This window comes from Phaethon aethereus (assembly GCF_964289735.1).
Source record: "Phaethon aethereus genome assembly, chromosome: 1".
NCBI classification, from domain to species: domain Eukaryota; kingdom Metazoa; phylum Chordata; class Aves; order Phaethontiformes; family Phaethontidae; genus Phaethon; species Phaethon aethereus.
This window is the reverse complement of record NC_138575.1, coordinates 145,407,573-145,435,291: the sequence shown is the minus strand read 5'-3', so window position 1 is coordinate 145,435,291 and position 27,719 is coordinate 145,407,573. Positions and strand designations below refer to the sequence as shown.

The window sequence follows — 27,719 nt, the reverse complement described above, 5'->3', positions numbered from 1 at the left end:
GGACAGCTGTAGTTGAGGTGGGTGAATGTGAGTTTGGAATCTCATGCGTACCCATCTAACAGCAAAGGGGCTGCTCTTCTGTGGCCCCTTTCTGGATGAGAAAAGAGGTTCTCCTCTCTTCACTTTCCGCCTGCAGCTGTAGTCTCCTTCAGCTTCATTGGCATTTTTAAGGCAATTCTTATTGTAGCATCTAGACACCCTTAGGTACAGTGAACACCAGCTAGGATGCATTAAGAGCAGGATCTAGTTTCCTTTTTCCCCATGCTGTGAAGCTCCTTGATTAAGAGCCATTTGTTGCAGTTGCTTCATGTTACTGACACATTGCAGAGATGGCACTGCTGCACGGCCTGCAGGGAATGCTTGCTTCAAAGATGGTGTTTGCATTATGCTCTTTAGATTGAAAGACTCGGAATGTGTCTGATCACTGGTCAGCCCAGGGCTCTCGCTGGAGAGTCCCTTGTTTCTTGCCCTTTTCCAGCCAAGGCTGTTGGGGAGATTAAATTGTCCCCAAACCAGCTGGGGATTTGAAGGGAAGCATGTGAACGTTGTGGGCTTGGAGTGGCAGCCAGCGTAGCCTGAGGGTTGTCTTGTGGGCACCAATTGCCTTTGGGATCAGATAATAGCTTGGCAAAACTGCAGCTGTCTGCCTGGGTCTCAGCCCAGCCCTGGCATGGATACTCGCAGCAGGGAAGGACTTTTTAGCCCTTTGGGTCAGTGGAGTGCAAGGACTCAAATAGGCCGTTGCATAGTGGGTCTTGCAGCAGTGACTACACTGAAAGGGGAGGAAAAATAAAGAGAAGCTGTTTTCCTGTGCTGCAGCTAATCCCTCGCATCCTCTAAGGTTTGCTGTGTCAGACACTGCAAGGGGCTGAGCGGTTTCTTCAGGTTTTTCTCCTGTATTTCCCCCTGCTCTCTGAACTTCTAACAGAACGTAAACCCAGTGTTTGGCAGACAGGTTTTTTTGCAGTGATTCAGACCACCTCTTAATTTCCAGTGGCTCTTGTTATCTGGGATCTAAGAGTCACATTTGAAGACTTTGTCTGATTTTTTACTTTTTGAATGAGGTTTTTCTTGTAAAGTTGAACAAATTGTTTCTTTTCATATTTGAGTGATGGGTTGTTTGTTTATTTGTTTGTTTTTCCCCCAAGAGGACTAGAAGGAAGAAGGGACTTCTACCTTTTCTTCCAGTTGTATGCCTTTTAAAATGTAGGCTATTTATTTGGACTATATGCTTGGAGCAGCTCCTATTGAAGAGGTAATAAAAGAATTTAAAGCTGTGGACCAAGACCGAAGCCAAACATAAATGCACTACTTCTCTAGTATGTGGCCTTTCCCGGGCTCCTTGTGGTATAGAAATGCTGCTTTCCTTTTGTGGAAGATAAATACAGTGCTTTCCAAGAGCCCTGTATGGCCAAGCGGCTCAATGGTTAGAGGCTACGCTTTTATTCTGATTCTTTATGTACTTCTATATGTTTTCTGAATAGTGTGAGGCTGACTTAATCTTTTTTCTTCTCGTATAGGACCGTTAAGAAGTTGAGAGGATAAATGGAAGTGAAGAACACACTACCATTTTTTTTTCTGCAAATTGTTTAAGTGAAAATGGGGTTGTGATGGCATCAGCCAAGGCAGCAGGAGATACGGGTCGAGTCAAATCTCTGCCTGTAGGCATCCACCCGGAACCGGTTAGGTACTAGCATTGTGGCTGATTTCTCTACATTGCTGTTCATGGCATTACTGGGTTGGCTGTTGCGCTCCTAAGGGTGTGGGAGTTACGAACATCATTACTCAGCTGCATCCTGGTCCTTGATGCTGCCCTAGAACAATTCCCAACCTAAGGATCGGAATCAGGGTTATTGACAAGTACTGAGTCAAAGACTCTCTAAACTAGAGGAGACAAGCTTTCTGAAGTCGGTGCTGGGGCAGTGTTCTGCTGGATGTATTCTTTACCGTTTGAGATTACCAAGATGGATCTCTACTTGTCCCCTTGTACCTGACCCCAGGGAGAGAGGAGCCCAGCTGTGAATGCTGTGACCGGCTGGGTGAGGGCAGGTGACTTAGCAGCGCCATGTCCTGCCTGAAAGGTGGAAAATCTGGATCCAATCATCTAGAAGCATTTCTAAATTCCAGTGCTTACAGAGCTGTGGTTAGCGGTCTGTGGGAATCAGGACATCTTCCCAAGAGGCTTGCATCATGGCTTCTAAGTAACAAAGAAAGAAACAGCAGACCAGTTGACTGAGTATTTTCCTCTGGAAGGAATTCTTCATACACAGTGATCATGTGGTATTTACTTGGAAAATAGAAAGCCTGAGAAGATGATGTAATTAGGCTGTAAATATGGCTGCTCAAAAGAAGTTTTTCCATTAAGAATTTGTAAATGTTCTTCACTCAGGAGTGTTTAAGAGGCAGTAGGCCAGGGTGTGCTGGCCCCTTTTGCTGACCTTTTGTTGCTGCTCTGTGGAATTGTACATTGCATTAATCCTATCAATCATCAGCTTTATTTTTTTTAATATATATATAATTGTAACTGTGTAAAATAAACTGCATAACCCATTGCTAGTGCAAGTGATATTCCCATGCAAACTCTGGAGCAAGAAGGGCAGCAGTGCTACAGTTTCCCTGTTATTAAAACTATAAACTGAAAGTGAGCTCCCATGAACTGGAAATGAAAGCCATGAACATCTCTCCCAGGTATTCTGAAGTGGCAATAGTAAAGCCATTATGTTTCATTTTGCATAGTTAAGTATGTGGTAGGCTAATGCAAGGGGAGAGGTATCACTCCACAAGATAATGTGAGTTATCACTCAGATCAACTAGTTCTCAGTTCCCCTGTGCCTCCCCCCACTGTATCTGGACTGTTTCCCTCTTCCATCTGGATTTATAAATCTAGGCCTAAACACTTACCAGGTAGGCAGACTACAGCTGGGCTTGGACTAAGAATACATTTACACCTGGGACCACATCAAACATGCAGATGCTTTAATTCTTGTAATGAAGGACAAGGACTGGGAATGGCCTTCTGGGGGAAGGTACAGTCATTGTTCTAGTTCATGTATTGCAAGAAAAGTCACTTCCACAATAACACCGTAATTTGCTCTAGTAGAGCTGTTCAAATCCTTTAGGAAAAAAGGGACTTGGTTATCACAAGTTTAACAGAGCAGGATGTAAGAGGCACTTAATTAAACACAAAGTGGCAACAACAGCTACAGGCTCTGCAGGAGAGACCCATGCTGCACCATAGCTCTGTGTGTTTACAGAGAAATGTCACTGTGTGATGAGAAAGCCCTTGGCTGTACCTGCCCCTTTACAGACCCCCTTCTTAAGAAGGGGGTTCCAGCTGAAGGGTTTCAGGCAGGGAGAAGCAGCAGGTCACCACCTCTTGAACAGCAGTAGAAGTTCAGGATCATCATCTAGAAAGCCAGCTGCTCAGCCCTTCCATAGCACCTCAGGGAACAGAGCTTAACATAAATGCTCTAGCTTTACTGTTGAAAAACCCCAAACTGTGGGCAAGTAGCAAAAGATATGTGACGAACACCAGAGAAATTTGACATGGACAAGTTTCCATTAAAAGGGGAATGATCAACCCTCATTTTATTTTTAGAATCCTTGGAATGGTATTAAAATGACACGAGTTTTCCTTGGTAAGGTTCACTAACAGATGTCAGTAGCAAGTTTCATTACTTACAAACCTAGGTATCTTAAGTCTCTAATGAGATGGTGTGATGAGTTGAGCAGAACAGATGTCTCTACTGCTTCCAGCTGTTCAGCAACACTGTCTTTTGGATGGAGAAAAACCTGTTAGAGCTTGATTGCTTTGAATATGCAGCTTGGTGTAATTATCCAACCAGACTGCATACATGTGTAACCTATCATATCCTAAGTGGTTCTTTAATAGTAAGTTAATTGTGTGTACTACATACCATAATAATGAGAACTGTTAAATTACATGTATGAAAATCTTTATTTGAAAATACAAACATGATTTTTAAACATTTTAACAGATTACACTGCAACCAAAAAATAACTTACATCTTTTTGTACATTTTTTTCCTCAACAAAATCAGTTTAACAGTAAGTGAGGCAACAATTTCAAACTGCTGTGACACGGATGAATATCCATGGAATGTGTCAATAGCAAACAACTGAAGGGAGGGGGACAGACAAAAGCACTGAATGCCCACAACAAGTTAGTGCACATCACTGATCAAGTAACATTTATACAAATAATTTTTAAAAAATTGGTTCCTTCTACATAAATTAACACACTCATTTTGGATCAAGTATGAACAATAAAACAGACTTCATTGTTAAATAACCTTTTTATAGTGAACATCAATGAAAAGACTGAAGTTTAAAGGGGCAAGCAAAATTAAAGTTGGGGCAAACAAGGACTACACAGAAGTGATTTATCTCAGGCATTTGCTTTCCCTGTGCACTAATATGCTCAGCTAGTCAAACAAAACTCTATTTGTAAATGAGAGCTTAATCACGCACTCATCGTCATCTCTCTTCTTTGCCAAGGCATAAATACCCTAGAACTGTCTATGAGCATGTAAGCATCGCAGGCCTGGTATAAATTGTCTCCTGACCTCCCACACCAGGACAGGAATACCTGTTCACATATGGGATGGAAATGGTCAGTGCACCACACATCAACTTGGAGATAATTACACAGTTCTCATAAAAACAGTAGATTACTTTTCTCTAACATCAAATATTGTTATTCTTCCAAAAAGGAATTATGCAACATCTGTAAATAAATATTTTAATCTATTTTACAAACTATAGACTATTGAATAAATACAAAAAATTTCATCATTCCATACAAATGCACTTCTTTTATTTAAAAGATAGTGTAGTGATTAAATATTTTTAGCGCAAAACTGAGCTGACTTCCTGGAAACAAAACCTACAGAAAGGTGTGTGTGTATGTGTGTGTGTAGCAGACCTGCTGCAGACTGTCCCTTCTCTTCTGCAAGTGTTTACCATAAATAGCCATTACTCAAAGTCCTCTTCATAGTCATATTCATCCAAGTTTACATCAGCCAGATGGGACGGCATTTCAAAAAATGGTCTTTTTTCCATTTGATACTTTAGGACGTTGGCCTTCTGATGGTCTACAGGATTCAGTTCTGCTTCATACCTAGAAGCAGGCAAAAAAAAAAAAAAAAAGAAAGAAAAGGAGAGAGAGTATCACTGCATTGGGAAGTGCCCAAATGTTAGAACACTAGCAAGGCACCTGCAGGAAGAAGATAATTTCCAATATTTTATATTTACAGTAAAGAAACATGTAACCAGAAACAGTACTAGGTTTCCATCATAATTACTTGAATTCAAGTTAGCTTACTCTCCCATTACGTGCAGAGCTTAGTAGTGAGATACACAGCTTTACTGGAGGGACACAAAGCACATACTGCTCTAGTGGACAAGTCCTAAGTTAGAAATGGTCAAATGCAAGCCTTAAGTGCTTGACAGACACCCTTCCAGGTCTTTTCAAAGAAAGCTGCAATTATGCTGGATTAGGTAGAACAAACCACACCTGTAGTGGATACAAAAGAGAAAGAATACTGAAAGTGTTATTAAAATGCACATGAGCACAAGGAAGCGATAGCAACCACCTGTGTATTTACAGCAGATGCTAGAAAGCAAAAGCCAATTGTTTAATGAGAAATTACTGATAACCACCTGCTGCTGCTGAAAATGAACAGATGGAAAATGAAATGTAAAGTTTAACTAACTCAAGTCAGTGACAGCTGATATTTAAAAAAAGATCAGCTTCAGCACTGTTTATGTGGGATCAATCTGAAATTGATAGCCATTTAAAAAAAATAAACATAAATCTCTGTAGAGATTTATGATGTCATATTAACAAACTGATAATTTCCTGGGCTAGGCTGACTTAGATTCATGCACGTCTTCCCAAGTGCTACTGAATCTCATCTCTGCACGCCATCATTTCCATCTGCTTAACAAGACTAGGCAAAGAATGAGCTTTAGACACTGCAGTATCTGGTCTTCACACGTGACTTCATAATGGCATTATGAAGATTAGGAGAAGTATTCTTTCAGAGAACGACATAGGGCAAAGAAAAGTTAAATACCAAGATTCCACTACGAACACTAAAATCAGAGCAGCATTAACAGCAGAGGTGGGAGGAAGAACATTTTCAATTGTGAATGCAATTCTGTTGAAACACGTCATAGATAAACTATTAAGCATCTGAAGCCAGCTTCACCACCATTTTGAGTAAAAAAAAAAGTAAAAATAAAGATGCTTTGATAACATCAGGTAAAGATTAAGCAGTGAGTAAAAAATAGTTCCTGCTTTTCTTTCCTCTTTGTTGTTTTGTTTGGGGTTTTTTTGTGGGTTTTTTTGTTGTTATTTCATCCTCCCCTAGGGTAGTAAAGCCTTGACTATGTGAGCATCAATCAGTGCTTTGGCAGTGAACAGAATACCTTGGGTTTCTCCCGTAAGTTCACTACTGACTTGAACTTTTCATCCCAGGAGTTACTTTCCTGAGTTACACATTTGAAAACAAGGGTTTGGGAAGAAAGATGCATGTTCTACCATAACAACAGTTTTGGCTCACAAACCTGTAATTTATAATAGTCTTCTACACCATTAATTCCATCTTTTTGAGAAAGGTTTTTTTTCCTTTTTTTTTTTTTTTAGAACAGAAACATCTTGAACACACCTTTGGGATTGGTTTATTGTACAGTGATACAGAGAAATGACAGCAGCTTTTCCAGTCATTAAAAATGGCCGCATGAAGACACCCCACATACTATTTGCAGGTTCCATCTATCCTATACTCAGAAGACTGTTATTCAAACATGATTGGACCAGATGAAGATCCTCCTCTCTTCCAAAGCTTTGGTAGCCTCAGGGACTTTCACTGCTTTACAGGATATTTAAGTTAAGGGCATTTAGAAATGCTGTCCCAGTTTTACACATCTGGGCACTGAAATTATGTGAGTTGCTTCTCACAATATTAGAAAGTCTATTGCTATTCCCAGCATAGAGCTTTTTATGGAAACATAACCATACAGCTACAACACCTAAATAGTCCTTTTTCCCCCCCTCCTTGCATTTCTAAAGCTCAGGTAAATGTAAAGAAATCAGCCTATTTCTAGACTTCTGTATACCACTCCCAAGTTTCAGATCAACTGTGTTAATGGAAGTGTCAGGAATATATTTACCGTAGAAGTAATCAAATTAAAAATTCATACTGAATTGTCAAACAGTCACTTCAGTTCAGGCAGGCATTACAACCCTTTAAGTATAGTAAGTGATTTTAAGGAAGGTTTTTGTACAACACTAACTTAAAATGCTTATAATAAATTTTTGTTAATGTTTTTGTTCATCAAACTTGCCTAACAGCAGCAAGGAAACTTTTAGTAGCCTTGTGTTTCTCTCAGCTTAATTTTTCAGGACAATTGTAGGAAAAAAAGATTTGGACAGTCCTACTTCAGCATTAAGTTTTGAAGACACTTTTGGTGGCCTTTGCTTTTAGAAAGCATTCAAACTTTAAGCCAGATTTGACAAAGCCTCCCTGAGACAGATCAGAACACTTTTCTTCTCGTTAGATTTTCATCTGTTTGCTCACAACTTAGATTCAGTTGCTTATTTGATAAAGAATTCGGAAGGTATCCCAACTTTGCTCTTTATTAAAAAAAAAATCTCAATTCAATGGTTTAAATGCAAGAGTCTTCACAAGCTTCTGATATAAGGGCAGGCAAAAATCAGTAAGATGAAGCGTAATACTTGTTTCTATTTGGTCAGTCCAAATACATCTTACATATGGTTGCGTATATGATACTTGAAACACTTTGGCAAATTATGAAGTGGTAGTTGATGAAGACAACGTGCATTACAATCTATACTCCAAGGAAACACTAAGCACCAAAGCTTCAGGAACGCTTGGATAAAAGCTTTTATCCATCAGTGTGGAGGGCCAAGAGTTAAAGCTGTGGCTTACGCATCAAACCTAACTAGGGATACAGAAAGTAATTACATTAATAAAATGCATGATTTTTTGAGCTGTGCTTCCATAGGATGCAATATTTTTCTTCAATTGTCAGGTTTTTTTCTATAAGATCTGTGACAAGTCTGCTAATGCCATGGGCAGAGGCAACCTACAACCACTTTGTTCACAAGTTCCAGGCTCAAAAGTAATGAGAAACTGGACATTTTAGCATTATACACCTCTCCTCCATAGCGCAGCATACTCCGCTATATTATTCTTAAAATAACACTCTGGTTTTCCTTAAGGAGTGTATTTACACAGTGAAGGTGCATTTTTTTCAAGTTTTAGGGTTATTAGGATTCTGCTTTACATACAGTAAGTTCCACAATACTCTCTGTATTACTTAAGTTGTAATTGCACGGGCATATAAAGAAGACTGTGCCTATGCTGTGGCGAGAACAAACTTCATAGAAGTACCTGAAAAAAAAAGCGTCCAAGACCTGTTAGAATTCTACTGGAGAGTGAAAATTTATCTTAGATTTTTAAATATAATCTGAAGGTTTAACTTGAGACATGTTTTGTATTTCAGTTTCTATTTTGTCCACTTTCTATGTAAAGGCATGAATATACCGTGAATAATTTTTTTCATGGAAAACACCAGAAGCGATCTGACCCCAAGAATACTGGCTGTGAATGTTGCAGCTTTTATCCTCACCAGGAGCAGATATCTTGGAGGGGGGTGGAAAATACATAAAAATAAAACAATTTAGGCTAAACAATAATCACAGAGATGCTCCTAGCTCAGAGAAATAGCTGCAGTCAGTGAGCTCATAACTGAATCAGAATAAAAGGACCCTGAGGCTCGCTCTTTATATCCCGTCTGCACTCGTGGGTGCAGTGTGCCTAAACATTATCTTAGAACTTTACAAAATTACACTTGTCTGCAACAGCCAACAGCCCAGTAATTTCAAACCCTTATCAGAGGTGCAGAGTAACCCGACCTCCTGCCATGCAGGTCCCTTACTGCTAATGTCAAAAGGATATTTTGCCTCTAATTAATTTTAGTTGCCAGTGACACTGCATGCAGTCTTAGGACAGAACACCAGAGGAACAGCTGAAATCCTTCCTTGAATATTTAGGTAAGGATTAGCTTTTACAGACCATATAGTATACTTCTGCACCCTCAGTATATCTTAACTGACAAAAGAACTGGTTTCCCAGCATATTTCACAGCAAAGCCATAAGAGGCTTTAAGAGCTGTAAGACAGAATAATAGGATCTTAATGAAATCCAGGAAATCTGCATTTAACTATCAACTCTCAGGTGACCTTGAGACAAATTTAGTCAAAAACCATCTGAATTTCACAACTTCGTATCTGAAAATGGGCAAAGTGGTCTTACCACTCAAATTCTAGAAAGTCATAGCAGAATTTTTAAAAAGGAAGATAGGCAAACAGCTACTGTGATAGAAGTAAATACACAAACAGCAGGAGAGAAAATAAGGGTAAAACAGCAAAGGTGTAAAACATTTGAGGAAGTGGTTCTAGTTAAGATTTAAGATGTTTGGATTCAGGAGCCCTGAAGTACTGTTAAATGCTATTCACTCCTGTCAAGCCTGGGCTCTCAGGCTGACCTGCTGATGCACTGATTTCCTGTGTCATATTATAAAGGGGCCCCTCTGACAGACACCGAGATGATGGCAGACACTGTAGGGGCTGGTCTGACCCTGTCACAAGCAGCCTAAGTCCACCAGTAACTTTTCAAAATTTTGACTCCTGATGGTTTAAACATGTTAATTTTATAAGGACATTCGAAAACAGAGGGCCAAAAAAATCTGAGTCCTTCACCGGTTTATAAGAATCCCACTAGTTTTGCCAGCTGAGTTACACATAAATAAAGCTTCACAGCCAGCAAGAGCATAGAAACTTTTCTTTCCCCTGATCCATCAAAGGTATTACACTTGGCAGTACAATGTCTCAAAAAACTCTAAAAAATGTACATACCTATTCTGTACCTTCCTCAAACTTCACCCATGACCTTAAGAGATTAAGCAAGATAAAAAACATTGAAGGTTTAATCTTGCCTGACTCACAGCACAAAGCTTGTTATTTTTTGGCTTGTAAATTCTGTAATATTAATCAATTCTAGCAAAGGATTCCATGAAGAGTTAAGAGTATGAACCCCTTTGATGCTGAAGGGGCTGGGTGATAACAATTCTCTCTCTCCCCTCTTTCCTTCCTCGTACACTTTCTGTTATGAAGTTTCTTGAAATCAATGTGTTAAGAGGATTTTGCTTTCTTGGGTTTTAAAGCAGTCTCAAATATTGAGCTAGTCGTTCTCTAAAAACTTGGCAAGAATTACAGACATTTAAAAGTGAAACATTGATGTAGGAAATGCAGGAAAATGTGTTTTCTCTAGACAGGTCCATCAAACTCAAGGCCTAAAACAAGTTAAATTTGTGCTTGTTTTCCCTATCTTTTTAAATAATGAAAACAACTGAACAGCAAATTCAAGACTTTGGCTTCCAAGAGACTCTGGAAGCTACACAGCAAAAGTAAAGGAGTGATTTTGAAACAGCAAGATTTATTATGTTATTTACTCTTACAAAACTATGAGATAATACTTCTAAGCTGATATAACTGAGTTCAGAAGTGAGATTCCACCCCCCATCCCCAAAAGCTCCTAATGAAGCTTAACAACAAGCTACAAAAATTAATGTTGTATTTTGTTTAGAGTTGAAGCTTTTTAAAAACTTCTTTCTTCTGAAAATTTGAAGTAAGACTTTTTCTTTCACAAAGCAAATGTGATCACAAACTGTCAAGTAATATTTCATTCAAGATACAAGCAAGGTTCTTCCTCCCTCACTGAGCACACTGCTAAACACAACAGCAGCAATATTCTACAAAAATAGCATTAAGGATAATAGCGATGGTGAGGTTCTACATTAGTAGAGAGGATTCGTACTAACCCTCCTGCTACATTCTTACCCGTCATTCCACTGGTCACTGGCTGCCTCTTCTGCCACCAAGATATCATACTCTTCAGCAGCATACTTCTCCCAGTCAGAGATGTCTTGGCTCTCACCTTCACCATCCTAAACAATCACATTGCAAGTTAGACAAAAACATATTAATTAAGCACATAGCTAAAAAAAAAAAAAAAACAAACCACATTTAAAGTTTCATACTTACCCGCAACATAGAAAACTGATCCTTCTGTTCATGGTCGAGGTATTTTTCAATATTGAAAAAAGTATCAAAAAACACATTTGTCAACTTGCATTGCTTTAAATCATGCAGAGTAATTTTTCCTGTAAAGAAGATTATGAGATAAGATATTTAGAGATGAAGTTACGCTTTCTCCAAAGAGGAGGAATGTTATTCAAAAGTTAAGTCATCATTATGCTCTAGAATATTTGTCACTGACACTTAATGCAATGGGAGAGAAGTGAATAGGTAAAATACACACTCAGAGAAGTGTCCTTCAAAGTGGACAAAACTTTTAAATGTTTCAGATCTGTTACTTGCTTTAGCTGTCATCCTACTGCCTTTCAATATCTTGGAGTGAGATGCAATCTACCTCACTTAGCTATTAAAAATAATTTAAGCTATTTGTCTAAGATTCCTCAGGAGATAGAAGTCCTCCGTGAGCTAGCCATTCCTTCCCCAGAAGTGCCTGGGTAGCAGGTAGGAAGCTCCTCTGGCAGTGGCTCTTTCTCTTCCCTGACTTGAAAGAAAAATGTGTGACGGAGATGACAGTGTGCGAGTATGCTTCATACAAATGAATTTTTCATAGAGACTAGTTTGTCACACTTGTCTAGCCTGATACATATTTACTGCTTGAGAGGAAAGCTAAATGCTCAGGAGGTGGTTTGTTTGGTTTTTTTATAAAGTGATACTTTAAAGACTCAAATCAATAGATCTGTTAAGCATTAGAAGTATTTGTCAGGTTGCTCAGAAATGTTACCTTATTTCAAAGCAGAGTATTAAGCTTCTACAGAATGACTGAAAAATACCAGACATACAGGAAAAGACAGATGGCTATCCTTAAAACTCCCCTTTATTGATTCACCTGAAATATGGTCAGTCTTCTGTTGTCAATCAAAGAGGGGCTAACTACAGATGTTACGGAACAGTTCAATGAAAGCCAGACTTAGAACAGCATTTCCTCATCATACTGTCCTGGCCTCTAACAAAGTACCAGTCAAGGACATCAGAAGGATGCAAAATAAGAACCCCATTTGGAAATCGTTGCCACACTTGTGTCCGCCGCCATCTGAAGTGCCCTAGTGTATTCTGCCTGGCTTATAGCTGATGCTCCAGAACACTACAGATCCCTCATAGCACCTGTGTCATATCTGTCAGACCCACACAGATGTCTGATGTATTGTTCCATCTCAAGTGGCAGCAACTCTCCACAACCAAGCAACTGATTTGAGTCTTAGTTATGTAAGCTCCCAATTTAAGTTAGACACCTATATTTGGTTCCTTGATTTGCTCTCCATTTTCCATTTATTGCAATGGAAGTTTAGACACCTAACGCTCATGTAGATGACTACATTCTCTCTCAAAGACCAACAAAAAAAGAATGAAATTGAGATAACTAAATTCGGGTCTCCACAAATTAAAAAAAAATTGCTTTTTGATACACAGAGCATCCAGTAGAAAACTATATCACAGTTTAGCCATAAATGTATGAAAGTGCCTTCTTTTGTTTCAAATCTATCAAGTGAAACATCATTTTATGCCGCTAGTTTTTGCGTAGGAAAACAGAAGAATTTCTTTCTTAATCCACCTTTTAAACATCACCCAGTTCTTATTAAAAAAAAAAAAAAAAATCAACCCTTCACAATCAGCTTTCATTTTCATTACCCTAAATCACTCTTGTCTCGGCTGTGTTTCACAGCCTCCTTTTATCATCTTCATGATATAGAAGAGATACATCAATCTTGTTTCATTTGAAATGCAGAACAGAAACATTATTGAAGATGTCTGCCTTTCAGAAGCATAGTGTACAAGACTGGAAGGGAACCCCTAGGTTTGGGAGGCTACTGTAGGCAACCACTGTGTAACAAATCCTTTCCTCGGAGCTTACTTCACCTCACCGTAAATGCTCCCCACTCCCCATGCATTATACAATGTTTGTCTACCACTTCATTCCGCTGGTATGTAGAATTGAGCTTCCAGACGAAACATATTTAACACTCCTCTTTCATTTACAGCTTTTTTCATCCACCTTTACAAATGTGTTTTCACCTAGCAAATCCATATTAACTTGGTTTAAATAAGAATATGAAGCTTTAAGTTGTAGTTTTGAGCTATTTCAATTCCCTTAGCATGCAAAAAGTAATGTCTCAATATAAGACAACTGCTTTTTAAAAAAAAAAAAATTAAGTTTCTTGTAATTTAAATATTTGTCATACTAGAAAGGTGGGCAATAAGCAAAACTATTTATTATTAATTGATTCTCTAACCATAATTTTATAGACAGTAAACAGAACCACCCTCTTATACACTCAACTACAGTGATACTTGAAATTCAAGTAGGAAAAACTCAGTGCTTTGTCTAGAAGTGTTTAAATGTGAAACACTAGCACAACATTGCATTTGCTAAACAAAGGCATTAAGTAAGATGGTCAACAATTTTCTTTTACCATAAAAAGTAGCAAACATTACTATATGTGATAGAGGTTGCTACTCCTATCAAACACTTCAAGAACAAATAGGCAAGTTCTAAATTTATTGCAATGCAGAGTCCGTACACTAATAGCAACCAGACTGTATTGCCAAGTCCTTTTACACACCGAAATTCACGTTAAAATGTGTAGCCATTATAAGGGTTATTACTGCTAATTGTGGTCAAGTGTTGAGACATTAAGTTTAGATACAGGTTGACCTCAGTTGTGTTGAGTTCAGCAAATCCCTGAAGATCAATCCATCATGGCTACAACAGTTTTGTCAACTTGTGAGACAAATATCAGAAACAGCACAGAGGCAGAGGCCATGAACATGCAAGATATCACTCTTCAACACCACAGTAATATGTTTACCAAGCATGCAAAAATATTTTGAGTATTGAGCAGCACAGAAGTGCAAATATGAAGTGAGCATCATGCTCACGTCGTAAGTTTTTTTCAGGTGTAAAATGTAAACTCAAGTTTCATCAGCTAAAGATCACATATGTCAAATGCAGCAGGGTAGAATGCCAATCTATGAAGGTTCAAATGAATGCAGAAAATAGTCAAAAAATAAGAACAGTTTACTATTCAGTTATTTAAGCCCCTTGACATTGGCATGAACTTCCTAAGGGCAGCTTAAACTTCTAGCCTCAAGTAAGTCATTACTGATCTACAGAGACAAATACTGTTTAGAAACTGTTCCCTCTGAAGGAATCTCTATTAAATGAGTACTAGAACAGGTAAGAGGCAAGCGAACAGAACAGTCAAGAGCTTTTCTTGAGAGCATCACCTCAGCCCGACAGTGACAAGATTTCATTTAAGACTAAACATGGCTACAAGCCCAAAATGAAAGCCTACAAGGAATTTTAAAGCATCATAGTAAATTTTGATATGAAAATGAATGCGGGCCTGCCGTTGGAAGGCTATTCAATTAATAAGCTCTAACAGACTTCAGAGAAAAGACAAACTAAAGGCATATTCTTTGCATGATCAGCTGAGTGCTCTTAAGGGCGCACTAACTCCTAATCCAGAGAAACAGAGGTTACATATAGAAAAGGATTTTATTACCTTCATATTGTGGCTTCACGAGATCCAGCATCTGGCACAAACAATCTTCAAATGGCAAAGGTTCTATGGCCATGTTATCTAATTTTTGGCACTGTTCTTCATAAAAATACTCCAATTCATACATAGACAAAGCACCATCACCATCAAGATCCATGCAGCGAAACCAGTATTCAATGCTGAAATTCAGTAATTAATAGCAAAGAACTGTTTACACAAATAGTAGAGAATTTTAAGAATTTATGTTGCCTGTTTTAAAGGCTATGTTACTTACAGATGCAAAACTAGACTTAAGACTACATTTCATAATGCCACAGGAAGTCATTAAACACCACCTACTGTGGTCAAAGTTTCTGGTATTTGCTATGCCATACATTACTACATTTTAGAACACTTTGTTGTGGGTGGATGAGGGACAAGATGACTGAAACATGTGGCTTTACATAAAAACTCAAGGGAGCCAATGAAAAATTGAATTGTGCATGAAAACACAAGTTCTTTTTTCATATCGAACAAGCCAGTTACACGGCAGGTTTCTTATCAATATCCTACAGCTAATGCTAGCTGTATCATGGTGCCAGTGACTTTGGGAAATAACTGCAATTTCCTTTATCTATGACCCTGTCGGTAAGTAGGGCACCCAGAGCATATGGAACAATACCATTTAATTAGCCTCTTAAAAAAAAATCATTAAAATAGACTTTTACAGCAGCAACAATAGACAACACTGAAAAATAAGAACGATGCAACAAACTGGGCCAGTTTTCCACTCATGTTTTTACAGTTAAGCGAAGAAGCTAAACTCAGAGTTCCAGCTGAGCATCAATGGTCCCCATTTATGGGCTGGAAAACCAATAAAGGCAGTCTATTTCTGTTAAAACATAAATTCATTCTTACCTAGTTGGTGTCTTCTTGTCCTCTTCAGATATCAAAAACCAGACAAAATCAGCATAGCTAATCTTCCCATCTTTTTGTGCTTTTCTACCTCTTGAAGGCCAATGAGGAAAAACATAGAAAATTTATTTTAAAACACCGAGCTTTTACTAAACAAAATTAAGGATTATTTTCCTCTGTGTTATTAACTGTTTATTTACTCCTAAACAATGCGGTGTTCTTAAAGGTGACTTGTCATAGACTACTTTGATCATTCAGGATAAACAGCTTGTGTGGTCTGTTCCGTTTCTACTGCAGTAGGCCAAGAGGTAGGGAGCAGCTATAGGAGGGCAGGTAGCACTCTGTTCAGAAGGACTTACAGCTTTCCTTCCTGGGTGGCAATAGCACTGCTTAATTGTTAACAGAAGGGATTTTAAATTTTAAAATTAATTAAAAAAATACTATATACAAATACACATGCCTTTCAGAATTTCTGTTCAGGTAGAAGTGATGAGAACTTAAAGCTGTACAGAACTCCACTAGCTAAAAGCACTGGAATGGAAATATGAAGATAAAAATGAAGTAAAAGCATTCAGGAAGTAAGTGTTTGTGGCAAGAACTAATTGTCTGTTTCTACTCTCATACCACAGAACACAGCATCCAAACATGTTCTGAAAACACATGGTTAGTCTACCTAGTAAAAAGTCAGGTAGGCAGTCCCTAGACATATTACATTTCATTCCTCAAATCCATTTTTTTGCTGTTTTATCCTAAGATGTCTAGAAAAATATGGTATATGTATTGTCTTGCCTAAAACACTCACATTAAGGAGTAAGCTCTAGACATATGCCTACCAAGTGTAATTTCACTTATTTCAGCTTTTGTTATTTCTGTTTATCAGTTGCCTTCTAGCTGCAGATAATGTGCTAGCAAAATGTTTAAAAAAATGAGTAAAATGCCATAAATACATGAGAGGAAGTCAATCAAAGTGGGAACAATGAAGAATGACTGTCAAAAATGTGAACTAACTCAACTGGAGGCGTTTTTGTAAATTTGTTGATGCAATAAGCATTGATTTTACAAGTAGTACTGAAAGTCCAGTTCCCTTTGAAAATTTTACAGATTTGGGGGATGGAAAAACAACAATGCCAACATTTCTTTCCTCCCTCATTCCCATCCCTGTGAAACCGTACAATATCCAATGGCAAGGGTTCATATGGGTAAACAAAGGAGAGTGAACAACTTGGACTGAGCCAAAGGTTCCAAGAGTAGTCTAGTACTACTAGAGTTTAAACTACAATACTAAATCTTGAAATTCACTGTTACATTTCCAGGGCAGGGCATTTTTTTCTAGGAATGTCACACAACTTAACAAGAAAATATTAAATTGGATTTAGATCAGCATACAAAATAAATACCTTGTTACTGCTCCCGAGAAGATCCGCTCTATCATCCTATTTGAAATTGCTGTGAAAAAAGGTTTAAAGTAGTGTCAATTACATACAAGTTATTTTTGCTTTGTATTGTCTAGTTGAAAAGTTTATGGGAAACCTCTCATATATACACAACTGTGAGAAAGACGAAGTGTAGTGCTCATTAATCCGTTTGAGTCCTCTTGGAGAGGATCATTTAACATGAGGTCTCCAAAGCAAAGCTAGAACAACCAGCTTTGAATTCAGACTTGATGCAGAAGTAGTAGTGTAATGAATGTAACAAAACAGGCTGATTAATAAGACAGCATTTACCAGTTCTCTGACAAGTAAATCATGTTTTCGAGTGCCATTACATTTACATGACCTTGGTTTTGGCAAAGAGCCAAAGCAGAACTGGCACGTTAATACATAATGAGCATACCTAACTGATTCTGACATGGGTCTATTTCTGACATGGTTCTGATCCATGCTTCTATTTTGAAACCATTTCAGGGATTTGAGAGACATGTCTTAACTGAACACTACCTCTTTAAAGGATATTCAATTTACCCTGAGTAACACCTACAAATTCTTCAAAGCAGCATATGATAATATTCTCACAGAAGAAGAATTACTTCTCATTATTCTAGCTCTGAAATTTTTTCAGCATTGTAGAAATACTGATAATTAAAGCAGGTGGGTAACCATTCAAACAGTTCATCTGTTTTATATACTTACAGTGATGCTATCACCATATTATACTAGTAAGGACACTAGTCCCTACTTAATATTTATCCCCAGAACTACAGGATAGCCAGTTTGTTTCAGAAATACATGCTGCTGCTGCAGCTTCCTATTTACTTTTGAAACACTGAAGTTGAGAAGGTTGAACAACAACAGCTACACACTTTAATATTTTTCTTACTACGTATAAGCATTTGATCTAGCCTAATTTTAGACCAGTGACAGTACAAAAGGAAGGAATTGATGAAACCAGACTATATAATTTTGACATGCAAAAAATAGAAGTTCAAGACTAAAGTTGGCTTATCATATCCATTTTATGCTTTTATTTAGTCTAGTTGTTATTAAGCAGCAGCTGTTAAGCTTTAATCAATATTCATAGAATCACAGAATCATTCAGGTTGGAAAAGACTTTGAAGACCATTGAGTCCAACCATTAACCTAGCACTGCCAAGTCCACCACTAAACCATGTCCCTAAGCACCACATCTACACATCTCTGATACCTCCAGGGATGGTGACTCCATCACTTCCCTGGGCAGCCTGATCCAGTGCTTGACAACATGGTTTAAAAGTTGCATGGTTTAAAGGATGTAAAAATAAATTGCAAGTGGCATGATATCGGTTCCGCTTGCTTTCTATAGTGTACTAACTCAGTAGAGCAACCTCTCAAATGAAGGAACCTTTCCTCAGTGTCCAAAAGCGTAGTCAGACTTCATTAGGCAAGTTTTCAGAAGCAAATGGTCAGAATTGTATTTATTCTTTTTAAGGTGGGATAATACTCCACAGCTTAAGTAAGCTTTCCAGTCCTGAAGGGAATACTTTTAAGATGACAATGGACACAAAGCATCCAAAAAACCCAACAGTTCCATAAAAGCTACAAGCATATTTAAAATAGGTACAAGTGCGCAAGACTACACAATCACAGTTATTGTATATTGTGAATGCAGAAAATGTAAAGCTGCTAAATCTTAAAACAAGATGTACTGCAGATAAGTTAACAAAACTTTAAAATAAGCAAAGTACCTGAATATGTTTGCCTTTTTCTACTCTTTCCACACCTTGCCATAAGAGCCATGCTACTTGAATAATATCAGTAAAATGGATCCTTTCCAAGATAACAACCCAAAACCACCAAATGCAGCCACTTATAATACACCAAAGACTTATATGATTTTTTTAGATCAAGCTTACACACTTACAAATTTTTTTTCTCCTCTACTACTTTGCCAAGATCAGAGTTCAAATTCAGAATGTTCCTCAAATTTGGTATTGCTAGACACAAAGCAGCATTAACAGATTACTTGTCCTGTGTTATTTCACTGAGTCAGCAGGATCAGCTATATCAACAGACTCATGAACACTGGTCTTGGCAGCTACACTCTTCCTCAGCTGAAAGTTTACAGGTCATTTAATACATGTAAACAAAGGTGTTTCATTTGTCATACCATGATCATTGTGTCGAGCTAAATCCTTCCGATCAATATAGAGGTCATGGTCTGTATCCAGCTCCCAAAATTTGCAATAGATAACATAAAAATGTTCATATGAGAAGTACTCTGTCAGCTGGTTAATATCAGCTTCCTCTTCCAATAATGCCACATTCTATTATCAGAAGGATAAATAGAACACATTAAAGAATTTGTAAGACATTTGTTGAATAATCCGAGTTCTCATAACCAAGTTAATATCTAACCCTATTTCAGCGGAACAATTTCTATCTTCAGAGAGAGTGCACACCATGCAGCATGACACAAAGACTGAACACACAAGGTAGAAAACTAACGTGTCCATAAAAGAATGAGGTGATCAGCCAGACTTCTAATCACAGATGCATTTATACAGCTCTAGATAAAAGAAGATGACATTTAAACATATTGTAGTGTGTAAGCATTAATGCAATTGAGTCCTCACCTGTTTTTGGGGGAAAAAAAAAAAGCTACTTATGTTACTCCCTTAAGCACTTAGCTAATACAGTTTTCAAACTGGTAGAAACATCCGTCTTGCAAAAATTTAGGTATTATGTACCTGCAGAAAGTTGCTTTTCCTGAGCTCATTACAAGTTATTTTCCCAGACCAGGACCTATTTACTGTATAAAATATTCTCTGTATAACCTGCAAGAAACAAAAAAACAAACAAAAAAAAGAAATGTGATCTTAGGTAAGCTAACTAAATACCCTCCCAAACATTAGTCAAAGATAAGTCTTAGTTCAACTTCATTACACAACTTCATCTATCCCCTATTTCTAGTCTTCTCATTACTTAGCAGGTTGGTACTTCTCTTACATGTCATATTACCAAAACATTTCTAAATCTACCTCTAAGCTCATTTTGATAAGTCTTATTTCAATGCTGCAGCACCCGTTTCTCATGCAGTAAAGCTGCAGAATACTTGTATACTATCCAGAATATGTCTACTGGCAATTTCACCACCTCCCAGTCTTCCAGATTTACAGGATATCATCTAATAAACCTATTAATATATCTCATTACTTCAGAATTAGAGACCTATATTTACTATAAGAATATTTTACTTCATAAATGAAGTTACAGAAATAGAACTGGGTCTGTTAAAGGATCAGAGTACAGGGAGATGCTGCTACTTCTAAAGTCTGCAAATACAGCAAATCAACATTTGACAGAAAATACTTCCTGCAGATTGAGAGAGAATAGGTTTTCCCCATTTAATTTTATTCTATTTAAAGCTATTTGAAAAAAAAAACAAAACACACGACCCACACATCAGTAGCATTTAAAAGAAGTACGTAATGGTTTTTAACTGAAGAACAAAATGACTAGTTCTTATGCCATGACTGATATCAGAAGCAGAAACAAATGCATTCAGCTGAGTATCCAATACTTTTGTTTAAGTCAGTTTTACATGTACATTTTATATTGATAGACTCATACATTCAGCATAGTTTGCTTAGTTTCAGTTTGCAAACATAAGACTTCAAAATGTTTTTTCTGATTCTTAACTGAATTCAGTATTCATCTCAATTAGTTTGACTTAAGTCAACCAGATATACACTTCCAGTATATCACCACTAACAAAAGTAGACAAAAAACCTAAACATATTATGAACTGTAACTGCTTTACTGGAGATCGATTGCACCTGCTAATCAGCACGACTAAATATTGCATGTGTAGCATTTCATTTGCAACACAGCAGTTACTAGCTAAAAAGAAAAAAAAAAAATCTTAGGAACCCTTTTCCCCCAAATAAAACCTCTACCAAACTAAAGACTTCATTATTTAAGTTTTTATCACTTCAGACTTCAACTACAGTAAATCAATAGCTTTAACAAACCAATCCTTTCTAAATTACAAAATAGAAGAGTAATTTATTCATAAAATTTTAACTAAAGCTTAAACTATAGCATGCAGCAAGCTCTGCAGTTCTTTCTTTGAAGAGGAACAGCTGTTTCAAAGAATCCAGAAAGGAGAATAGACTAGTCTACTTCTGAAACTTAATTAGCTCAATTTTAATTGTGAGTTTAGGGAAGGCCCATTTTTGGCTTATACTACAAAGCAATTTTTTTCTGAAAAGGTTTTGCCTTAGCTCTGCAACTTAATCCATCTGCATGTCATTATCTCATCTGTTATACATTTAACTGGTCTAAAAATAAAACCAAAATTGAATGTTTGCTAAAGACAACTGGGAACAGACTTAAAAAATGTTTTTCTAAAGTCAATCGAAACAGAGTATAAGCAAATTTTCAGACAATTGTCTATGCTGCAGAGTGGTTTGTCAGAAGGAAGAGGAAATGATGAAATACAGAGATTTTAATTTCAAGAATTCATAGTTCAGATACATACATAACATACTTGCAGATTAAATGTAGTATCTCATTTGTCAGGGCAAACGTCTTTAATATGTTTCAGCTTTATCCTGAACATAGGTACCTAACCTTAACCTGACCAACCAACCTATACTGCAGCCTAGCAGACAGAACTGATTGCTTCCATGGTTGAACAACGCTTACAAGACACCTTCTTTACTAAAGATATGCATGTATGTGTACATACACATATATATGCATGTATATACAAACACAGCAGAAAAATGTATCATGTAACTTGCAACTGGAAGTTAGCATGAACAGAGATTAAATCTTAACTTGCAATGCTTACAAAATCCTTTCGATAAAGCTTCATGTAGCAAGGTGAAGCTAATTGGATACAGGTATGAAATGCCTTACTTAATCTTAGAGAAAATAATCTACAATTATTAGTAATAACTTGCAGGACAGAATTTTACAAGACTCTATTGGGCAATAATTACTCCATCTGAAAGTAAGACAAGAAGGGGCACAGAGCCCTCCTGTCACTTCTTGATCTGCGGAATAGAATTCCAAATATTGTTGCTATATTCACAGTAATACTCATGTACTTTTGGGATTTTTGATTAAACAGTGATTTCTGTTGTAGACTACACTAAATTTTATTAGTAAAGTACTGCCAGCACTAATTTATTCAATATTACTAGACTCAGGCCTACTCAAGTAAGCTGTTCCCCAAAGAAAAGTAACTGGAAATGGCAGGACCTTTTCCTTCCTATGGTCCTTCAGGACAGACAGGAAGCTTGCACAATTTTAAGCAGAGCAGGCTTTGATACAACCCAGAATCCATTAAGAAAGAAACCAGTCACACGCAGAACATTTCCTTCAGTCACAGCTGACAATAAAGTTCTGGGAGTTCACATAATCATTATAACAAGAAGCAAAACCTAATGCAGCAGGACATACTTGATAGCCTGGCAGTCTCTGTAAGATGGATATAACGAATCAAAACCAAACGCTTTCAGAAAAACTTCCGCAGTTTTAGTCTGGGTCAAACTATAAGATGGATAAGAGATTATCAACTCTGCATGTTTTTTTGTTGAAGAATATTCATTAAGCTATTTTTCACATGCACAAAGAAAATGAACCAAATGTCATTTTGAAGAATTTTAGTCTTTTGAGACTTCAAGTGGAATCAGCTGTCTAGTCCATAGTTGAGAAAATTTAGTGTCACTGATTTTGCCCTTAGGTACAGAAAGAATACTTCAGTCACATAATCCTAGGAAGAGAGAAATGGAACTTTTCATGTATAAAACCTGCTTAGAAAGAAAAATCCTGAGAGGGGGAAGTGGCAGAGAGCTTAAATATTATCATTATTTTACTTAATACTGAACATAATCATGTCAATATAGATCTTTCATTCAAAATTCCATTTAATTAAACCCAGAGTAAGGTCAAGATTCTAATGAGTACAGTCTATAGCCACAATCACATGTTTAAGATAACAGTCTGCTCTTCACTTAATGTTCATTAACTTATCCTCCACTACTACAATTCAGTGTTTCTCTCACTAGTATTAAGTTCAGCAATTTCTTGTAAATGTTAAAAAATGAAAAACTGACGCTTAAGAAATTGAGTCTTTCTTCACAAGATTTCTAGTTATGTAGAAATGAAGACTGACAGCATGCTCAACTTTTCTCAAGGGACAAAGATGCTTATACATATTGACTAATCTTAATAATTACTTAGTTAACAAGAAATAGCTTTTCCAAATAAAAATCACTTACTGTGGTAATGTACCGAGAATGAAATTCAGATGCTTCTTTTAAAAATGACAGGCCAGGATGACTATTCACCACATCCTACACAAAAGGAATAACAATAGCCCACAGCATTAGTTAGTGACTATAAAAAACAATTAGAACAGAATAGCACATCTGCTTCCTTATCCAAAACAGTTCAAACTATCACAATCATTAAAGATAACTTCATTTACAACATGCTTCATGTAAATAACACTGCTGACTTTTTAAAAGTAAAAGTATCTTTTAAACAAGCCAGATAAACAAAAGCTTTCCTATATTTTAGATGGGCTGAAGATTTTGAACACTGCTGACCATTGTAGCGTGTATTCTGTGGCTGACTACGATTCAGTAAAAGCCAATTTAGGTTTTATTCATTCATTAGTAAAGGTGGTGTTTGCTGCTCATTGAGAGAAACTGCATTAGGTCTTGAATTCATACACCACTTTTCCTTTGCCCTCCAAAGGGCCTCCTTGACTTAAGTAAATTCAACTGCCTTTCTAAACCTTTCTAAATGATTCGTGTGTAAATCCTACAACAATTTTAAATCCATGCATCTTACTGAAGCTCTTAAAGACCTCATCTTATTCAAAATGATTAACTGTAAAAGAAGTAACTCACTAGCACCTCAGTGGACCATACAAAGTTAGTTACACTAAATGTTATCAATCAACTTTAATGAAGACCATGGAAAAGTATATTTAACTCAAACTCAGAGCTTTGCCAGCTCAATTTTGTTGTGTTTCCAGAACTCATTTCAGCTGTTATTTACTTGTAAAAAAGGAATGAAGTCTTCTTGCACCAAGTAGTTGCATCCAGGGTTCATTAAAAGATGAACAAACTTTGCAGCATCATCATAGCAGGTCTGAAGTATTCTAAAATGTAAATATATCCATTTAATACTCTACAGAGAAAATTGGTCATGCTACCTTGTACAGGCATCTTAGAGCAACGCTTATGGAACTGCAACCAGAACGCTTAATTCAAAAGCTAATTACAAATGTCAAAGTACATTCCAAGTGAACTTATCAAAGCAGTACTGTCTCATAAATTTATGTTAAAGGAGGTAGGCAAACCATGTAATTGATTACACAAAAGAACATTTTAAAATTAGAACTAGAAGGAGAACTAGACAGAAAAAGCATTTTGTCCAAAACTGGCATCTACAAGTTAAGGTCATGGTTTTCACTTTTTCCATAAGCAGCCAGTCATTAAAAAAAAAAAGTCTATAAACATTGTAAATACAGACTTGTTTGTTTGTTTATGTTAAAGTGATGATTTACTTACATTTTCCTAGGTACAAGTTTGCTGTCAATGGTTGTTTATGGGAAGGTGTTTTACTCCCCTTTACAGATTGGATCTCAGTCAGAGCCTGAAATATCATGTTTCAATTAAAAAACGTAGTAATTTTAAAAAAGTAATCTACTTACTTCCGCCACATTGCAACAAATTTATGAACTGACACATATCCTGTTCGTTCACCTCCAGCACAATAAAACAAAGGACCTTTCCAGTAAAGTGGGCATTCACAAGCCTAGGATTAAAGTATACATCAAGTCAGTCCACTGATTGCTTATCTGAGGGTTACTCCCTCACTCATAAATCTTACAAAAATTAAATTTTACAAGTATTAAGAAGAAAACATTAAGGCATAGATTTTTTTTTTTAAACTGTTTCTGAAACCAACTGCATCTTTCAAAATAATTAATTTTAAGCAACTGCTTAGGCTGAAATCTGAAAGTGGAAAGCAAAACACAGGGCAACTTGCAGCATTCCTAACAGATGCTCTGTCCACTCTCCAAGCAGCTGAACACAGTCCATGTTAACAAGCTCCACTAAAGGGCTGGATTAACGTTCATTAACTATCATTAACGTGAGCTCAAGACAGCAAACAGTTACACAGCTTCTGAACTGGAGCAAATTTACATTTGTCTGGCTCAGAGGGTGCACATCTTCTATCCAATTTTAAGTCGCAGGCCAGCCTGCCCTGAACAGCAGTATCTTGCTTCAGGATACCCAACAGTTACACCTTCACAGCTTCAATGCTCCCAACTAAACAGTGCTGCTTCTGTGTCTGCTCCAAGCTTCCTCAGTCCCAACAGCTAAATACCTACCTCTGGCCTAAAACTGACTATGACCTGGAGTAGTCAGGCATGCTGGCACCTCTGAGAATTTTATGTGGATGTCTGTCAAATAAGACTGTGAATACTGCAACATGTATAAGGTCACTGGAGCAAAAGGACAGCTCCTTCCCATGCAAGAGTTTAACCAATACTTTAAAAAATAAGAAAAAGCAAGTTTGACAAATACTCTCTTCAGTCTGAGAGGTTCTTCCCTATGCTTCAGGAGGGTGCCTTTCACCACTGAATTGTGAACAGGGAAGGGTCTCTTCCACCTCTCCCCACTTCTATATGGAAAGGAGCTGTGGAAGATGGGAACCTTACCATTCAGCTTAGCAGGTAAACACTTCTGGTGAGGCAAACAAGGAGTTTCTGAATGCCCTGTCCTGCTCTTGTGAAAAGTCTTTGTTTCTACTTTCTAGACCCTGGACTTTGCATTTACAGTGACAGGAACAGGAATGAGAACCTGAGACTCACGACCAAGACCATGACACGCAGTGATAATATTTCAAGGGTTGATTCAATATAACAAAATGAAAATTTAAGTTAAATTTAAGTAGCCTATTGTCTGTTACACAGAAGTTAAGAAATATTTTCTGCTTTCTAAGGTCAGTATTTTGTCACTCTGCCGTAACTCTAAATTAGCTACTCAATAATGACTAGAGGGATGTAATCTCAAGTTATAATTTCTGTCTTTCAATGTCTTTACAATGGAGGTTCATGACACTGCTGATGAGAAAAAACAGTGCGGATGCCTGAAAACAAAACACACATTAGCAGTGCTTTTGCCTTAAGTCTGTTAGTCAATACGGAATGCAGAAAACATAAAATGTGCCCTTCAGTATTTGGTTGTTTATGCAACTAAAAAAAAGTTCAAGATTTGTTTTAGTGTTTGTTTCTTTTTGTAAGTAAAATGCAGTGCCATTTGAGACACAGCTAATGGAAAAATTTCCACACATAGTTGTGCTATCAACAATGCTGAATTTCATGTCTTACTGGTACTACCTTGTAGGAGATGAGCACACATAATGCAATAAAACAAAGCACAGAGAACTCATGTTTCCTTTCCATAGGTGTACAGTACTAAAAGCAGACAGCCAGCAAGTTCTCACCTTTGCAACCTTCCCCATGTCTTCTAACGTTGCCCTCTCATTTGGAAACTCAGAGAAAGTTCTCTCAATTTTGGCAATCACAGCATCTATATTCACTTTTTCCTTAGGACATCCTCGAGGAAAATAGAAAGTTGGAATGTTCTGACTAAGTGATGGTGGCAAACTGTCTTCCTTCTTTGTCTGAACCTAAATAGATAAATACACATTTGAATGTCAGGTACAATGAAATCACATATAACAGTCATCCTCAGATGACTTGAATCTCTTGGTATTTTATGTTACAACACACCTTCAAAAAGATTTCTGATGATAGGCTGAATAAGCTATTTAAGAATTGGAAAAATTCATGAGTATTTCCAAAACCTGCCATTTAGAAAGATTTCTAGGATGTTAAAATTTAATAAAAACAACTTCAGTCTTCAACATATCAAGTTTCAATATTAATACACCAGCCAGCTTCTTGGAGACATCTGAAATAATTCAGGTTATATTATCAGTTTCAGAAGAAAAAATGTCAACTTCTAGCTTAACAGACAGGTCATAAAAGAATTTGCTTTTGAAATATTTCCATTTTTACAGCTTTGAACTTTGAAATAAGCATGACAACTTCATTACAAACCATGAATCTGTTTAATTTAGTTACAGCGAAGACAGTGTGGCTGGTTTGTTTGGGTTTTTTTAATCCTAAAAAATGCTTGATTTTATAAAGGTGACTCCTGCAGCAGGAGTATTGTAAACTATACATAATTATGGCATGAGAGCTTAGAAAACTGTTTCTCAAGAATCTGTGATATACTGTACTACTAAAAAAAAAGAAAGAAGACCAGTAACAAGAGAAATTATTTATTTAAATGCATGTAGCCTCAGTAAAAGAGTTTACCTTGTACTTACGTTTCCAAAAGGCCAATAAGGCAGAGAAACAAAGATAACAAGAAAAGTAACAACAGAGTTATGTGGCAACTGAAAATTAACAACTCAGCTTAAAGTCTTTCATCCCGTTCAAATGTAAAAATAATGGTTAATGCTATAAGGTGGCTCATCCTAGTGTTAAATATGTTCCAGATCCTGAATTCCATCTCTCATTTCCAACCAGAATTGGGGTAAAAAAGAAACCCAACCCCTCCCCCCAAAAGTAAGGTTATTTTATTTTATTTCCTCTTTTCCCCA

General features: G+C 37.0%; 1 protein-coding gene across 1 annotated transcript in view; it reads right to left on the bottom strand.

Moving 5' to 3' along the window:
• Nucleotides 1-4,866: 4,866 nt before the first annotated feature.
• PPP2R3B (protein phosphatase 2 regulatory subunit B''beta) overlaps nucleotides 4,867-27,719 on the bottom strand; it is a gene marked incomplete at its 5' end in the record, with an annotated part of 50,415 nt that continues 27,562 nt past the window's right edge. Inside the window, 12 exons of the mRNA XM_082013986.1 lie at nucleotides 4,867-5,140; nucleotides 10,952-11,058; nucleotides 11,156-11,274; nucleotides 14,710-14,885; nucleotides 15,604-15,693; nucleotides 16,998-17,046; nucleotides 19,183-19,339; nucleotides 19,763-19,849; nucleotides 23,306-23,380; nucleotides 24,093-24,195; nucleotides 24,751-24,854; nucleotides 26,553-26,738. Coding sequence (XP_081870112.1) covers nucleotides 4,996-5,140; nucleotides 10,952-11,058; nucleotides 11,156-11,274; nucleotides 14,710-14,885; nucleotides 15,604-15,693; nucleotides 16,998-17,046; nucleotides 19,183-19,339; nucleotides 19,763-19,849; nucleotides 23,306-23,380; nucleotides 24,093-24,195; nucleotides 24,751-24,854; nucleotides 26,553-26,738 — 1,398 coding nt within the window. The 3' untranslated portion in view covers nucleotides 4,867-4,995. The remainder of the gene's footprint in view (nucleotides 5,141-10,951; nucleotides 11,059-11,155; nucleotides 11,275-14,709; nucleotides 14,886-15,603; nucleotides 15,694-16,997; nucleotides 17,047-19,182; nucleotides 19,340-19,762; nucleotides 19,850-23,305; nucleotides 23,381-24,092; nucleotides 24,196-24,750; nucleotides 24,855-26,552; nucleotides 26,739-27,719) is intronic.